At 37.4% G+C, this 18,699-nt stretch overlaps 2 protein-coding genes across 3 annotated transcripts in view; both read right to left on the bottom strand.

Moving 5' to 3' along the window:
- Positions 1–18,699, bottom strand: part of LOC6054058 (kin of IRRE-like protein 1) — an 807,298-nt gene that overhangs the window by 451,382 nt on the left and 337,217 nt on the right. The gene's annotated exons all lie outside the window — the stretch shown is intronic.
- The window catches only part of LOC119766065 (protein TsetseEP-like), a 27,690-nt gene extending 8,991 nt beyond the window's left edge, over positions 1–18,699 (bottom strand). The window contains exon 1 of the mRNA XM_038250440.1: positions 18,639–18,699. Within this exon, the coding sequence (XP_038106368.1) occupies positions 18,639–18,699 (61 nt within the window). The remainder of the gene's footprint in view (positions 1–18,638) is intronic.

Raw genomic sequence — 18,699 nt, 5'->3', positions numbered from 1 at the left:
GGTAGGATGCGTTGTCAAAATTTTGAAGGTTTGACTTGTTTCTTTGGTTAGCCTACTGCACATAATTTCCAGAAGTTTCGGATGGACTAGAACAACCCAGGTGTTTAAAAACCATGCTAAAATGTTTTAAAATCATAACTTAACAAAATGCAATTGAAAATCCAGCAACGGAGGGGCAACCATGGGTGTTCTCTCATGCTCATGCTCATGCTCTTAACAAAATGCAATTGAAAATTCTCCGACAAATTACGAAATCCCAAAGACTCTTAATTTAAGTCATATTTTCAATGTAAGTCATGGACATTACGATGTAACAAAAATGACTTTTTGGCGGGCATTCAGGAGTTGGTTCGGGTGGCCGTACTGAGCCCAAATCCCAAATATGAGCTTGATTGGACGCTCCGCCCTTCAATTTTAAATGGGATTTAACCAGATAAAAAATATTTTTTTCAAAAATGACAATTTTTGAGCCACTTTGGCGTGTAGGCCAGATTCTTCAGACATTGAAGTTTTGAGCTTCCTAGAGCTCGGTACAGGCCTTCAAAGTCAGGCATTTTTTTCAAAAAATCGTCCCCAGTAAAAAAGGTATGGGTCGCACCTCGCGACGCCCGAGGCGCCATTTGATTTTGATAAGTCCGCAAAGCTCAAAACTTCAATGTTATACATACCAAAAGATGCGCAAGGATCTGGCCTACACGCCAGTGTTGTTTTTGGTGAACGCATTGGTGGCCAAAGTGCCTCAATAATTGCCATTTTTGAAGAAAAAAAAATTTTTTTGCGCGCTAAATCACAATTTAAATATAAGTGCAAAGCGCCAGCTCCTGTTACGTCCAATCAAGCTCATATTTGGGATTTGGGCTCGGTACGGCCACCGGAACCAGCCCCTGAATGCCCATTAAAAGGCATTTTTTGTTACATCCTAATGGACATTCTTTTTTTAACGATTCTCAAATAAACACTGCCGTTTCGTTGTGTAAATCAAGAATATGGTGTACAATTTTTGTTGGGACTGATTCCTTGGTATCCTTTTTAGAAGCTTTAATATTGTTTCATTTCATTTCATTTCATTTATTGGATTGTTTTGGCAAAAACATCAGTGCAGTAATTATCCTAAGCTGAGATATGGGGTACCTTTCAACAGCTGACTAATTCAAACAGTGTTTAGAGTTTACTGGTACACGGGAGAAAAATTGAGCAGGGGAAGGAAAAAAATTACAAAATAACCTTCGAAATTGCTAATAGATAGGGATAGTTAGAGGAAAGGAGGTATTTCTTATTCTAATATCACATCAAGGGGACATCCGCTGCAGCAGAGGGTTAGCTGATGTGGCACACCCCATCCAAAACTTTGGAAGCACTCGTAGAAGCCAATCGTCAATCAGCTCCATCTTCGCCATCCTGTGGACGTCGTCAGTCGGGTGGAAGGGATCCAGGTTTAACACCATTTAATATTGTTTATTTTTTTAATCTTTTTTTTTTTTTTATTCAAAAGTTAACTTAAAAATCCTTGAAAGGTTTATTCACCAAACATTACTTTTTTTTATATTTGATTTTTCATAAAAAATATTTCAGAAGTTGCTGACAGTGTTTTTTCCTATAATTTTCTTTCATATTTTATACCAGATTTAAATTTCAATAAGCGTAAAAAACAAAATTGAGAATTGATTTTTTTACGATAGAAATCATATAAGGTCATCGAGATTTTTTCCAAAGCATAGCATAGCATAGCATTACGGGTATGTACAATGAGGTTCCACAATGGTCGATTCAATATTCTTAGACAATTTGATTGTTGCCAAGTATAACCAAAAAAATCTTGGTACTTAAATTTCCACAGTGTGCTCCAGGGCTACGCCCACACAGTACAGCGGGGAAAGAAGAAGAAAGTGGCAAAAGTGTGCCTGTATCCTGTATCAGAACAATTAGAAAAGGAATTTAAAAAAATAATAAATATTGTATTAAAGTTATTGTGAAATATTGAGTTATAATCACGCTCTTCGCAATTTTACTCGACCAACCAGTATTGTAATGGTGTAGATTTGTCCAAAGTAATAACATCTCGCAAATGGATTCGCAGTTGAAAGGCTTTGTTCCTTCACATGCCGTAAACATCAGATTCATACAAATCACAGTCAATTTAGAAGCTGTAAAAAAATCGCTAAACCATGGTAACCATTCACCGACGTAGATTCCCACCTGCAACCACCATCCCGCGCCATACCCCACCACGGATTCGATTAGTCTGATTCGATTCGATTCGCAAAAGTGACGCGTAACACGGCGATCTGCTGCGGGGTGGCGGTGGCAGAAGGATACACTTAATTGGGCCTGGCAGCAGCACCAGTGCAGCTTCTACGCGGAAGCACTTTTCCACGCAAGGCGGAAATCCAACATCACACAAAGGTCCTTCCGGTTGGCAGTGGCTGGCTTGAGGCAGGTGGAAAAAAGCGCGCGCGCTCGTGGCCCGCTCCTTTCTTGATGGGCGGAAATTAGTCCTGACAGGTACCAGGTTATGATGTTTTTCCTGGGTTTTCTGCTTGGTGGAGGGGAGTTCGATTGGGACGAATAGCTACAGTGCGGTTGGTGCGGGGCATTGGTACAAGAGAAATGGATCGCTTCGATGGGGATATGGATCACCGGAACGGAGAATGGACGGCCTGCCACGAGGAATTAACCGGAAGGCAATCGAGCTCGAGAATGAGATCATTATTCTCTTTTCTTTTCTTGGAGATATCGATGGGATAAAATTGAAATTCATCAAATAAACATATCTTTTTAAGAATAATAGAAAAAGAGAGTCAAATGTGTGCTAATGACACATTAAAACAAACTTTTTAAAATATTCATCCATAGTGCCTTCACAGAAACCCTCCAAGGTAACTCTCCAAATAGAAATGTCATTTCTAATTTAATGTTTGTGCAACCACACCTGTGGTGGCTGCTTTCCTTGGAAGCCAACTCGTGCCAAAATACATTTCCAATTCTATTTCAGAAACCGTTTCGAAGCAGTTTCACTCGAAGTCATTAGAATCGGTAGGTAATTCAAATGTCAGCCTAGCTTTTTGCACCTGTCACAACCAAAAACACGTCGGTCGTGACGAAAAGTGGATTCTTCAGAGAAAGTGAAATTAAATCAGCTACAAATTTGCAATTGATACTCACGCCAAATTGGTACCCCACCCCACCTCTTCGATAAATCTTTCAAGTGTAATGAAATTGGATTGATGGAACGATTTCAGCTAACAATTTGCTTGATTTTTTTTTTCGTCCTTTCCAATTTGACATTTTCAAGAGATGAAATTCATCCGATTGGGAAAATTAATTGAGCCTTCCGGGGGGATTCAATCAGTTTTCCGGCTCGATGGGCGATTTCCTCGGAAGGAAAACGCCTTCGGGAGGTTTCACTGGAAATGAAAATTGGATATGTTGGACAAACGCTTCCTCAAAAGGGCGTAGATTTGTTGACACTACGCAAACAACCCTCTCATAGAAAAGTTGAAAACCTTTTATGAAAATTTGATTGGCTTTCTGAGAAAAGTTTTTAGTTTCACCTAGAATTATTTCATTTCATACAAACCTTTATAAATTTGATAAAATTTAGAGACATCTACCTGTAAAGAAAAAGGAAGAAGAAAAATCATTAAAAAATTCAACCTAACTGTAAAGAGCTGTCAATACACTGAACTCATCAGAAACAAATTTGTGCAAATATTGTCCCAATCGCCTGTCAAAACACTTCCTAACCCCCACCGAGGGGAATGTCACATCCCTCACGTCATTGATTGTTGAAACAAGCCACTTGAATGAATAAATTTCCCACGCTCGTTGTCATAAATATCAATTTAAAAAACCACCCCGCCTTCACCACCAGTCTGGAGAGGGGGGCAAAACTTTTCATCAAAAGCTTCTTCTCAAGTAGGGGTCATCTATAAGTTACGTAATTTCGGAATTTCTATCATCATTTCCCTTTAAAATTTTATGAAATGCATTATTTTCAAATCAAAAACAAGTTTTTTTTACGTAATTGAAGGACGACCCCCGACCCCCACCCCCGTCACCCGGGACATCATGTTGGGTGACCAATTTGAAGCTGCCCGTGGACTGGCGTGCGCAAAACTTTTCGTTTCTGTGATTTGTTTAACTTTGAGTGCTTTCGTTTGTTGCGAGCTCACTCTCGAGGGGAATCAAAATCGCAGCTTCCGGGTGGCGTGAAAGCTCTGCGGGGAAAAGTTCAGTCGTGATTAAAGCTGTTTTCGTCATATTTTTCGTATGGAAAATTTAACGAAATATGATTTATGGTCAGTCCTGCAATACTACTTTGAGAAAATTTGGATTGAATTTTAAAACGTTTGCCACATCTAGATTCGGCTCAAAAAAATAAATAAATTAATAAATACATTTGACAGCGCCACTTTTCTCGCTATCAGCACCACTACAGAACAAGTTCAAGCCCTTGTCGTTTTCGTAATTTTCCGAGGCCCGCCACGGTTTTCCACTCCAAATAATTCGCCCCTTTCCACCACTTGTGACAGCTACACCGATAAGAAAAATCAGGCAAAAATATTAGCTAACGAAATGGTTACAGTTTGGTCATTCTTCCACTGGTTCTCATTTGTTATCCGAGCATTCGTTGGTGAAGGTTGTCTGAATCAACATGACTCGTCGCGTCCCGGCGCAAAACGCCGGCAATATTGCCCTACCTGCGGCTCAAGCAGGCAAAAAAGTGGGAATTTCCAAAAGGAAGGTTGAGGCCTCAACTGATGGCCAAAAACCGGGGATTTCCAAAAGGAAGGTGCTTTTGGAAGTGACATCGAACAGCAAAAAGACGAAAAAGAGCGACGGTACTGTACCGATGGATGAGGAGGAGGAGAACTCTTCGTCGCACGAGGAGCAGCTATTGAAGAACAACAAGTTCGCTGGACTGCCTGACGAGGACCAGGTAGCGGAAGCAAAGGAGAATGAAGTGAAACAGCGAAAGGAGAAACTGCCTCCTTTTTATGTGCGGCAATCAGCAGCAACGATCGACTTTCGAGCGGGGCTGGTTGAACTCATCAAGTCTGGGAAAGTCCTAGGCAACATTCGTCTGTGTCAGGACGGATTTAAGGTGCTGGTGCAATCCAGGCAGCACTATCAACTGGTCAAGGATTACTTGACCGAAAACGAGGCGGAGTACTTTACCCATGATGTCGCCATGGATAAGCCGTACAAAATCGTCGTCAGAGGTCTGTACGACATGCCAGTGGAGGAATTAGCTGCCGAGCTAAAAGTTTTGAAACTGGATGTGTTGGCCGTGCACAAAATGAGCCGACGCAACAAAGACATCAAGTACCGTGACCAGCTCTACCTGCTGCATTTGGCTAAGGGATCGACGACGCTTCCTGAGCTGAAGGCAATTCGAGCGGTTTTCAACATTATCGTGTCGTGGGAGCGATACCGACCAGTGCATCGTGACGTCACACAATGCTTCAACTGCCTGGGTTTCGGGCACGGAGGTAAGAACTGCCACCTGAAGCGTCGTTGCGCCAAATGTGGTACCGATGCGCACATCACATCCCAGTGCATCCAAGATTCGCTGGTGAAGTGCCTCAACTGCAACGGTGAGCACTCGTCAACCGACCGAAAGTGCCCCAAGAGAGCTGAGTTCGTGAAAATTCGGCAGCAAGCATCGACGAAGAATCAGCCTCAGCGTCGTAGAACTCCTCCAGCCCTGGTGGAGGAAAATTTTCCACCTCTTCAACCGCGACGCCAGGTCCCAAACTTGGCACCGTTGCCGTTGGATCCCAGGAAGAGAGCTGAGATGAATCATCCACGGCCGGGTTCCAGCCAGGAGCCGAGACCGCCACCACCGGGCTTCAGCCAGGAGCCAAGACCAACCCAAGAACCAGCAGTTGAGGAAAATGGTAATGATCTTTACACCTCAACCGAACTCCTCAATATTTTCAAACAGATGTCCGCTGCACTGCGTGGATGCAAAACCAAGACCCAGCAGATTGAAGTGCTGACCTCGTTCGTCATCCAGTATGGATCGTAGGTCCCTCAAGCTGCTGAATTGGAACGCTTGCTCCATTAGGAGGAAGAATTTAGAGCTGGTGGATTTTCTTCGCGAGAAGGAGATCGACGTAGCTGCCATCACGGAAACTCATCTGAAGCCCGGTGAAAAAGTTTATCTGCAAAACTACAAGATCGCGACGCAGCTCGACAGGACCACCTCTGGAGGAGGAGGTGTGCTTGTCGCTGTTCATCGTGATCTCAAGCCACGCCGGCTGCCACACTTTAAGCTGGACATCATCGAGGCCGTTGGAGTGGAAATTCCCACTTCGGTTGGCCCAGTACTCTTCATTGCTGCATACTGCCCACGTCAGGTGAATGCCAGAGATGGTTCAGCAGCAAAACTGAAGAGCGATATCCAGAAGCTGACACGGCGGAGCGCAAAGTACATCATCGCTGGTGACCTCAACGCGAAGCATGAAGTTTGGGGCAACAGCAGGAGGAATCGGAACGGAGTGATTCTGCACAACGATCTGCAAAACGGATACTACAACGTTGTGAGTCCGGATCGTCCAACGAGGGTGGCTCGGTCTGGGAATCACTCAATCATCGACTTCTTCATTACCAATATGGCTGAGAACGTGGCTCATCCTGAGGTGTTTGAAGAGTTGAGTTCTGATCACTATCCGGTGGTTGTGGAGGTTGGAGCTTCCGTTACTCCGCAGCGGCAACCAACCCGGAAAGATTACCACAACGTTGACTGGCAGCAGTTTCAGCAAGTGGTCGACAGCAACATCGACTATGATCAACACCCGGAAACTTCTGCCGATATTGATCGTTCGCTGGAGGTGATCCAGCAGGCTATCAACCAAGCAGAGGCTGCCAACGTTCGGGAGGTTCCTGTTAATTTTAAGGTAACTGATATTGACGTAGATACTAAACACTTGATTAGACTTAGGAATGTTTATAGGAGACAATATCAACGGACTGGGGACTATGACAAAAGATTTCAGTGAACAATTTGAACAAAATCATACAAGACCGACTTGACAATATCAGAAATCAAGAATTTTCAAAACATGTAAGCCAGCTTGGGAATTATTCAAAACCATTTTGGAAACTTTCAAAAGTTCTTAAAAACAAACCAAAGCCTATTCCTCCTCTTATTGTTGAGGATTCTCCTTTGATTACATCCGAGGAAAAGGCAAATGCACTTGGGCTTCATTTTGTTAGTTCACATAATCTTGGCGCTTCCATGACCAGCCGTAAAGAAACATCAGTTGCCAATAGTATTTCAACAATCAATGACTCTACCTTTGAATTTCCTGCAGATTCCCATGTTTCTGGTGAGGAAGTCAAAGTTGCAGTTAAACAAATGAAAAATATGAAAGCTCCAGGCTTTGATAACATTTTAATCTGGTGTTGAAAAAACAGAGTGATCAGTTCTTTCAACATCTAGCCAATATTTTCAATAAATGTTTGCAACTTGGTTACTTCCCCACCAATTGGAAGCTGGGCAAAGTCATACCAATTTTGAAGCCTCAAAAGATCCAACATCGCCAACAAGTTATCGTCCCATTAGTCTTTTGAGTAGTCTGTCCAAACTCTTTGAGAAGGTCATCTATTCAAGGCTTTTGGATTTTACCAACGATAATAATATAATTTTGAACGAGCAGTTTGGCTTCCGAAAGGGACATAATACTGCTCATCAGCTTACGAGAGTAACTAAAATCATCAAGCAGAACAAGCTTGAGTCTAAATCAACTGCTATGGCTTTGTTGGATGTTGAGAAGGCTTTTGACAATGTTTGGCATGATGGTTTGATACATAAACTGTATTTATACGGTTTTCCAATGTATCTTATCAAAATTATCCAGCACTATCTTTCGGAGAGATCGTTCAAGGTTTTTCTGAATGGGATTGCTTCTGGATTATTCAACATTGATGCTGGGGTTCCCCAAGGAAGTATTCTTGGCCCACTTCTGTACAATATTTTTACATCTGATTTGCCTACTCTTCCTGGTAATGGTGTGTTGTCACTTTTTGCTGATGACACTGCCGTTATTTATAAGGGTAAAATAACCAGATATTTAGTTGGCCGTCTTCAGAAGGGTCTTGACGTTCTTTCCGAATACTTTGGCGACTGGAAAATTCGCATAAATGCAGCCAAAACTCAAACCATCATTTTTCCACTTTCCAAATCGGCCCGATTTGTCCCAAAGGATGATGTTTTGATTAAAATGAATGATGTTTCGATACCCTGGTCAAAGGAAGTTGTCTATTTAGGTCTCATACTTGACTCGAAACTTTTGTTTCGGCAGCATGTAGATAAAATATTGAACAAGTGCAGCATTCTCATCAGGTGTTTGTATCCTTTAATTAACAGAAAATCAAAGCTATCTTTGAAAAATAAGTTAGCAGTTTACAAACAAATAATTTACCCCGTTATTGAGTATGCAGTACCTGTTTGGGAGTGTTGCGCTAGAACTCATAAATTGAAGCTCCAGCGTGTCCAAAACAAGGTACTCAAAATGGTTTTGAATGTTCCTGGCTGGACAAGATCAAGTGAGGTTCATGAATTAGCAGAAGTTAAAATGTTGGATCAGAAGATTCAAGAAAAATGTTTGAAATTCAGGGAAAAATGTGCTATATCTGAATACCCCTTGATTCAAGGATTGGTTTAGTTTATGGTAAGATTAAGTTAGTTTTAGGTTAGGTTATGTTTTCTTAAATTTTTTTTTCCTCATTGTACCTAGTGTTACAAAAATGATAAATCATATACTTTTAAAGTTATAAAAATGAACAGTGTTTAAATCACGAAAAGCAAACTAAAGCTGAAGAGCCACAGCTGACCACTTATTATGTAAACCAAATGTAATTATTATAAGAAAGATTCAATAAAGTATAATTAATTCAAAAAAAAAAAAATTCCACTGGTTCGGATTCTGCCCGGTCTGCCTGGTAACCTTCGAAGATTCAATAAGTTCCACCGGCCCTCAGGAGTGAGTTCAACAATCGTGTCAATATTTCATTTTTTCGAATTATTTATGCTCCTTGCTGACGGCCATTTTTTAAATTCTTTTTGTTTCCTTCCTTCTTTTTAGAGAATCTTGGTAAAAAAATGTGTAAAATTGGAAGGTGTAATTTTGGAAGGTTGAATATTACCTCTTTTATGGTGTAATTTCACCTCAATTCCGACTGAAAAAGTGACATTACACCAGAATAGTGGTAAAATTACACATTTTCAGAGGTAAAATTACACATTTTTTCTGACAAAAACATATACCCCTTCCCAGATGTAATATTAAAATGATTTTTTTTCTGTGTAGTTAGATGGTTATTTTTCTATTGGAGTCAATTTCCAACAGAAATATTCCCAACAAAGTTAATGATTTTATTTCATGTTTAATTTTCTATTCGAATCTTGAAAGAAGAATTTGAAGAATGTGAAAAGATCAAACGACATCTGGTCAAATAGACAAAAGGCCGAAAGAGCAAAAGGTGAAATTTCAAAAAAGTGTCCTTAATCTGAAAGATGTATTTTTGAGGTAAACTATTTTTTCAAATATCATTTTTTCTGACAAATTTTCTAAGAGATTTTTTTCATTCTATCAAAATAATTTACTCATGCTCAAGTACAATTTCAGTTAAAATTTTGTATTCTTCAAACAGTGGGAAAGCATTAAAATGATTAATGAGAATAAGTTTGAACACAACCATATTTTGAAGAAATATTAAACTAATATTCTGTGTGTTTTACCACATATTGGAAATAATTTATAAAGTATTTGCATTAATACATAAAGTGATGTGAATAGTTCAAAATTCAAATCTCATTATTTAAATTTTCGAATAATACATTTTTCTATCAAGAAATATTCTTAAATACGTTTTTCTGTGAAAATATTGAAATCAAATATTTTTTTATTATAAAAGCCATCATTCCTCATTTTCTATTATTTTAGAAATAATGTGTTTGTTATCTTGTTTTAAATAAGTCGTATTTAAACCAGTTTATTCCTTATCTTCAAATGATCAGCAAAGTTTTTAATTGTTGTCTGAGGAAATAGTTCATGCTCGAATAAAATACAAATCCTCTTATCTCGCAAAATATATTTTTTTTGTTTTTGTGGATGTGTTTTTTCATTCTGCAATTAAAAACTTGTTTTTTTCTGATATTTTTCATTTTATAATAATTATTCATCCTGAATGTACATTTGAATTACTCATTCCTGAAACATGACCTATTTTATAATATAAAAAATATCCACACCCAAACGAAAAATATATCTCAAAATCTGCAACAGTGAATTTGCTGCAGAAAATGTTATATTTTATTACATTTTTTGCAGCAAGCCCATAGATCATTTTTGCCCGCGTGTAAACACGTCAGCGATCTGCAGTTCTCACCAACACATAGAATGCTGGCGCGTCCCCGAGCAACAATCTAGAGAGAACATTATGTTCGCGCTCTGTCCCTCACCATTCATCAAGCGTCCATGGCGCGGTGGTAGCGTGTCGGATCAGCATCCTAGAAGTTGATGGTTCAATCCTCGTTCTGTTAAGGTTTTTTTTTCTGCAATACAATCAATCTGCCGTCGGTAATGTCGATAATTGTCGGTAACGGGCAAAAATGTTATACCCCTATATCACAAAAAATGCATGAGGACAGTTTTCATGCAGATTCTGATATACTTTCATGCTGCCATGCATCAAAATCATGCGACCGCCGGTTGGGTGCAATAGTTCACTTGAAGAAAAATATAAAACAAGAGAAGTAAAGTTTTTCGTAGCAAATTTCCAATCGATTTGGAAGGGATGAGGGTGACAATAACATTGAAAAAATATTTGCAATAGCCTTCTGAATTTTAAATTCTTGAATTTGTGAAATGTCGCACAACCGAGTCATTGTTTATCATTTAGTTAGTGCGTCCGGTTGTGGAAAAATCCCGGGAATTCCCGAATTCGGGGAAATTTTAAAATTTGTCCCAAGAATTCCCGAAATTGAAAAAATATCAAATTTTAATCCGAAAATTCAGATTTGGTTGTAGAAATAGATGAATAGTTGAAAACATAGTAATCAATCCGAATTTTAAAGAATTAAAATTTGTATTCGGCAAACATCAGCTTCAATTTGGCTTATTAGGGAAAATGGTTTAAATTTTAGTTCACAAATCCGCAAAATGTCTGGTGCTTTGAATATTTTTTATTTAATTTTATGTTTTTTTTCTCTAAAGACTGGGTTTTATATTTATATTTAAGATTTTAAATTTGAAAAAATAATGTTTAATTATTTTTCATCAAACACCGGAATCAAAACAATTAGTACACCGATTTCCAAATGTATTGCTCTGAAATCTTCTGAACCTTTTCACCCAACAGTCCTGATTTTTCCCAGTTGGCAGAAGTAACTAAAAGATTATTAGTAAAATATATTTTATATAAAATAAGACATTCAAAACTTATCTAAAATTGTTCTTTGCTCTTTACTGATAACATTTTATTTCTAGAGATTTTTTTTAAATCTCTGTAATTACTCTTAGCTTAAAGCCTAGATTAATTACAGAGATTTAAAAAATCTCTAGAAATGAAATGTTACCAGTTCTTAAATAAAGGAAAATGTAAATACAGGTTGTCCCAATGCTACAAATCTACGCAATTGAATTGAAAAAGAGGTTATATTAAATCATTGATTTTTTATTCAATTAATCTTTTGAGCAACTCTCTACGAAATCGGCCGATTTCGACCATTTTTATTTTTTATATTTTTTTATTTGACTCAAACTTTGTGGGGACCTTTCCTATGAGCAAATAAGCTATTTCGCGTCATTGGTTCACCCATACAAGTCTCCATACAATTTTGGCTGCTGTCCATACAAAAATGGTATGTAAATATTCAAACAGCTGTAACTTTTGAGTGAATTTTCTGATAAATTTGGTGTCTTCGGCAAAGTTGTAGGTATTGTTGAGGACTTTTGAGAAAAAAGGTACACGGAAAAAAAATTGCAGATTTTTTTATCAACATTTTTTTTACTTAAACTCAATTTCCCAAAATACGTATTTTTTGATTTTCGAGATTTTTTTAATATGTTTTAAGGGACTAAAATCCGCAACTTTTGAGCCATAGAGAAACATGGTCAAAAAATCTGACCAGAGGTCCAGTCTTCAATGTCTCTTAGACAATTTTATAGCAAATTTTTTGATCTTTTCAAAAAAAAAAATTTTTAGAAATGGTCACTCATGGTCACTATTTTTAAAAATTAAAAAACTGCAAATATTTCGCAAAAATCAAACTTTCGGTGGCTATATCTTGAAAACGGAGCCCTTTATCAAAAAATCTGTAAAGTACTTTTCGATTGTAAATTCAATTTTGCATTAAAAAGTATTGTCAAACTTGTTTTTGCATATAACTTCGATTTTTTCCAAAAATCACTATTTTTTCAAAAATTTATAACTCGGCGGCAGAATTTTTGACCATGTTTCTCTATGGCTCAAAAGTTGCGGACTTTTGTCCCCTAAAACATATCAAAAAATCTCAAAAATCAAAAAATACGTATTTTGGGAAATTGAGTTTTAGTGAAAAAAAAATTGATAAAAAAATCTGCAATTTTTTTTCCGTGTACCTATTTGTTTCTCAAAAGTCCTCAACAATACCTACAACTTTGCCGAAGACACCAAATTGATCAGAAAATTCACTCAAAAGTTACAGCTGTTTGAATATTTACATACCATTTTTGTATGGACAGCTGCCAAAATTGTATGGAGACTTGTATGGGTGAATCAATGACGCAAAATAGCATATTTGGTCATAGGGAAGGCCCCCACAAAGTTTGAGCCAAATCAAAAAATACAAATAAAATCCATTTCAGGTTTTGGTAGAGAATTGCTCTTTTAATGGTTTTAAGTTATAGTATTTCAAGGTCATTTTATGTATAATCTCATGTTTGCAAAAATATTAGCCAGAATATATTGCTTTGACATTAACCTCTCCATGATGTTGAAAAATGTGCCAGGTACAGATTAAAATAATATAATTTGAAGAATGCAATGATATGCACATATGGCACGCATTGAAGTCCCAAATATGTGCAATTATTCTCTAATGGTCACCATTTTAGTTATCCCAAAATATGAACTATTTTAACGGTCAATCTTCAAAAGTGTTTCGGACATCTCTAACGTTAACCCCCACCTCAAGCACGCCGAAAAAAAATATGCCCAACCTCAGTTTAAGGTCCTTCGCAGCCGATCTCGGCGGCCACAAGTTACGGCCTCAAGATGGTCGTCCGGCCTCTTTTACGACCTCGAAGACGAGCCCGTTTTTGACCCCTCACATTACCATATTCTGCATCTTTACGACTCATTTGGTGTGTGGGTTTGACGGGGTGAATCGATTCTTTTTTTTTTTTTTTTGCTGGTCGACCTCTCCGTACGAACAAAAAGCTCGTGCACATATCGTAGAGGTTACATCGTACCACCCCTAACGATGAGTTTTACTTTTATGCGACCCCCATAGCCAGTTTAACGATATTTGGAATCATGCCGTACTCATTACTCATGCACCCAAAGTTTGGTTCGAAAAAAATACCAACTCGGAAATGTAGGGAAATGAAACTGCGGTGCAAAACGTTATGCGTCATGAGGGGGAATAACAGTTTTGGCCCCTCCCACCTTTTTTTTTTTTGAATATTTCGGTTAAAAAGTTAAATGACCGTAAAACGATTTTACTGGACGGTTTAAGATGCGGTACGTGACAAGTGAAGGCATGTTTTGGGTTTTTGATTTCGATCGATGGCTTTAACATGGCTTAAAACAAACATTTGCTTAGCATTCAAAGCAAATATCAGAAATGAAAGTGCATTGTATCACATTTCATATTTTAAAGCTAGACTATTGCTCTAGTCGTTCCCACTTTAATCTCACCCACTCTTAAAATAGCCAGGAATAAGTGTGCCAGCGTTCAGTTTCTCTCGTTCTCGTTCTGTGGTTATGGATCTCTGGAAACTAAAACTCATTCATTATACCACTTTGCTAATGATGCTAACTACCCTTCCTCTGACCATTTTCCCAGAATCCTGTGTCTGTTCCAATCACTAGCCATCACTCCGGTCATCATCTCGTTAAGAATCTGGCCATGACTGGACCTCGCCACAAAAAAAAATCCCGTCCAGAAAAAAACCCTCTCCTGATGAGTTACGTTTTCTGATGAGCGCTCGGGATGAGCCCTGACCACGGTTGAGTTGGGCGGAAAGTGTGCGGTTAATTCTTGTGCTGGTCCAGAGAGAGCGAGAGGAAAAAAGTAACTATCACTAATGGGCGGGGTCCAGCGCGCCAACAACTTCAACACTTCAGAACCCATCAACACGCGGAAAGTGGTGAGGGGGGGTGGGGGAGGCGTTGGGGTCAAAGGGTGGGAATCTGTCTGTTCACACCGCCACGTGGAGCAGCACTTCTGACACACGAGGAGATGCTTTTGATTTGAGGGGGCTGCCGCTGATGATGAAACTGCTTCATCAATGGTCACTTGACCTTCGGGCTCATCAGCGGAAAGTTGTCGGGGTAATTGAAGAGGAAAACTTTGTTTTTGTAAGCGTGTCTGAAAATAAATCAATCACTACAGTCGCGAAAAATTAACAGTAGTTTGATTAGAAATGAATCTTCAAAAACTATTGATCATGTCATCATGTCAAAAACGATGACTTACTCAAAAAAAACTAGATAAGGTAAAACAGGGATTAACAAGCTATAATTATCGGACAATCTTGTTTGTAGATAATGGTTCTGTCAGTCTTAAATAGGAGACTTTGTTTTTGCTTTTGCCTATGGACATGAGATAATTAGTCTTGTTCTGATCCCGTAGTCATGGTCATCGTACACAATTCGGTGAAAATGACCGTTTGAAGTGGATTAAGTTTCATTTTTTTTTTGAGGTTAGTCATTCCATGTTGAATCACGAAAAATATATCTGAAAAATTAATTGCAGTAATATTCGAAAAATTCTTCTATTGAGTATTAATTATTGATGCATATTGGCACTTCTTAGTAATATTTGATAATATTTAATAATAATAAATACTAAGAAGGGTGATTTGACAAATGTGTGCAAATTCAGCACTGCTTTGGTCGTTGCAAATATTTTTCACCACCCCCCTTCAAAGTCGGCCCGAAAAATCAGGGGGCAAAACAAATATTTTTTTTTGAAAAACTTCTAAACTTTAATGAAAATAAAAATGTAATCAACTGAAAACCAGTAAAAATGCATTTTCCAGCGTTTATAATCAGATTTAGCATGTTTGAACTCCCTTAAAAAACATTTGAATTTTTCGGAAATACCAAAAACAGTCCCTCAAAAAGTTTTTTTCCGTGATTGATCTTTCCAGAACTTATGATTGGAAACAACTGAACGCGTCTAAAATGCATTTCAAAACACTTTTTCATCCGAATGTTGACACGATGGCTTGTGATTTCAATTTTCTTATTTTTTATTTTGTTACCCTTTCATCTATTCATCTATTTTTTCAAACTTTCTGTAAATTAAACGTGTCTTATCAAAATTAGAATGGATTAAGCCTATCTTTAGCTTATTTACCCAAGTATTTAGTCAGGCAAAATATACCCCAACTCTAATTTTTTTGAACCCCCTCATGGACTAAATGTTATTTACGCCATATACTTTTTCAGTTTAGTTTAGCAAGTCTTTCTGTGTTCTTGAAAAATAACAGATTTATTGCAAATGTTAAATAAAAAAGTTTTTTTTTCCAGCATAAACAAACTCAAAAAAGACAAAATTTATTAAAAATTTCATAATTTGCTCAAATATAAAAAATATTAGTATAAAAATAGAACAAAAACCATATTTTTTCGATAACAGGCAAAAGATTTTGAACACAGTTGTCAGCCAATAGGGTGACAATAAATAAAAATGACATCAAGACAACACCCTAAGGTAATTCCTTAGGCGTAAATAAGTAACTGAGCCAATTCTGAGCCCAACCGGTTAAGGTTTAGGTGTCGCTTTAACAAATATTTTCATACAAAAACGTATTTAAATTCGTAAGGATCAACTCGGATTGTAAGGCGATCTTCGACAAAGTTGTTTGCCATAAATTTTTACAAATGTACTTGGCAATGGTCCACCACATTTAAAGCATCATATTGGCGGACTTTTGAAATTTTTGCCTTTCTCTATACTATTTTTTTGCGAATTTCTCATATAAATTTCAATGATTTGCAACCCTTAATCCTTAACCGTTTTGGCTCAAGAATGCAAAGTTACTTAATTTGACGTGAAGAATTGAGTAAACTTCAATTTAAATTTTCTTGAAAATTTAAAAAAGGATTAAAACAAGGTTTATTGAAACTTTTAAAAACTACCGAGATTAATGCTAAAATCAAAAATAAAAAATAGGGGAAGGTGGGGCAAGACGACCATATGGGGCAAGAGGAACAATCGCTCCTACGGCCGTAATTTTTACAATTTTGATTATTTCCAGTATGAGGATTTGTTGCTAGCAATGCAATTAGCTGATTCTACTACCACATAACCGCTAAAATGACGTAAACGCCACGGTGCATAAGATTTAATGAAGTTTTTTTCAAAACCTTTGTTTTCTTATAATATTTGGAAAGTACAAAATAAGGCTTAGGGTTCGTTTTAAGGCTCATTTTATCAAAATGCTATTTTTCCTAGATCAGTAGTGTCCCTACCAATGACATGCACCTATTACAAAGTATGATTTAACTTTTGGTTATTTTTGTTGAGAGCTTTAAAAAAATCTTGTTCAGGTGGGGCAAGTGTACCATATGGATTTTTAGTATGGAAAAAATTACGAATTGCTGCAAGAACATATTTTATTGGGAAATAAATACATGAAAGTACATCAAAACTGATAAACAATCGTTAAAAAACATTGTTCATACAAAGTATAGTGATATTATGAAAATTTTCTATTTATCATCGAAGTAGTATTTTTTTTTCGTAAAAACGAAAAAAATTTTAGTAAAATATTATTATTTAATCTAAAAATGAAGAAACCATTCAAATACATTCTAATCTGATGTATCTAAGTGATAACAGTTCAATTGTTAGCAAATTAACATGTTTTTTCATGCATTGTTCCTCTTGCCCCAACGGGTTGTTCGTCTTGCCCCACTAGTTGAGTAGAACGTACGGAAAATCTAAAATTTTAAAATCAATTTTTCACATTAAAAAACAGGATTTTTTAAAAACTTGTTTTAACAAAGTCTTAGTCAAGACCTAGAATAAGATGATTATAATAAAATCCGACAGATTTTTTAACTTTTTAATGGGTTATAACGAGCATTTCCTTAGCTTGTTACACTTGCCCCACTTTCCCCTACTGTAGAAATTAAAAATCATGCACAGCAAAAAAAAAATCATAAAAGGTTAAAAATGTGATGGTAGAAAATTATATCTATTTGTGTAATTTCACCTAAATTTCAAAAAGGAAAATTTCACAGGAACTTTACCACAAATTTTGGATTTCGATTAACTCAAAAGTTTGGAAGTTTGTTGATTCAAAATCTGCTACCAGGTATAATATTACCCTAATTTGACTGTGAGGTTTTATTCTGGAAATTAAAAAAAAACTAACTTAATCCACCTATGTGGTTGGAGCCTTCCTCACAACAATGGCTGTACACAAGTTTCATCTATTTTTTAGATCCGGCTTCCAAAAAGTACATCGATATCACTTAAGTGGCCATATCTCGAGACAGGGTTGCCAGATATTCAATGTTTTGCACTCGTTGGAAAGGTCTTTTGATAACCTAACCTACAATAGGTCGGATAGTGGATCCGGACATAGTTTACATACATTTAAGTGAGATCCGGCTTCAAAAAAGTACATCAATATCACTTAAGGGGCCATATCTCGAGACAGGGTTGCCAGATCTTCAATGTTTTGTACTCATTGGAAAGGTTTTTTGATGACCTAACCAACAATAGGTCGGATGGTGGAACCGGACATAGTTTACATACATTTAAGTGAGATTCGGCTTCAAAAAAGTACATCAATATCACTTAAGGGGCCATATCTCAAGACAGGGTTGCCAGATTTTCAATGTTTTGGACTCGTTGGAAAGGTCTTTTGATAACCTAACCAACGATGGGTCCGATGATAGACCCGGACATAGTTTACATACAGTTAAGTGAGATCAAAATATATGTGAAAACACATTTTTATACATAACTTTTGAACTACTTATCGAAACTTCAATCCAGAGTTCGGAAAACCACTCACACTCACAAATCGAGTAGGCTTCCTCACAGCAAACACTCTCGATACTCACCGTGAGTGTGAGGGCTGAGTAAATTTACTCATATTTGAGTAAAATGAGGGTGTGAGTAGGCCGTTTCCAACAATTTGTTATTTACAAAATCAATGACAACATCAATTTAAAATCATGTGTCTTTATCAATCGGTTGTACATTGGAGGTAGCGTCAATGTCTATAAATCCGGAGGTTCAGGGTTGGTATTAATGTGATATCAATATTTTTTTTGTCTGTCTGTAATTTTTTTTTCATTGCTTCAAAAGAAACCTTGGATTGTCAAAGTCCAATGGATGGGCAATTAATTTCATAATTTTAAGATTGGTGACCGGGCGAATCCGTTGTGGATAGACCTACCGCAGGACAAATCGGAGGCCGCAGACGGGGGCAGCTTCTGCGGGTGGATGTTGGCAGCCAT

The sequence above is a fragment of the Culex quinquefasciatus genome, chromosome 2 (assembly GCF_015732765.1).
Source record: "Culex quinquefasciatus strain JHB chromosome 2, VPISU_Cqui_1.0_pri_paternal, whole genome shotgun sequence".
In the NCBI taxonomy this organism is placed as follows: domain Eukaryota; kingdom Metazoa; phylum Arthropoda; class Insecta; order Diptera; family Culicidae; genus Culex; species Culex quinquefasciatus.
This window is presented reverse-complemented; position numbering and strand designations above follow the sequence as displayed.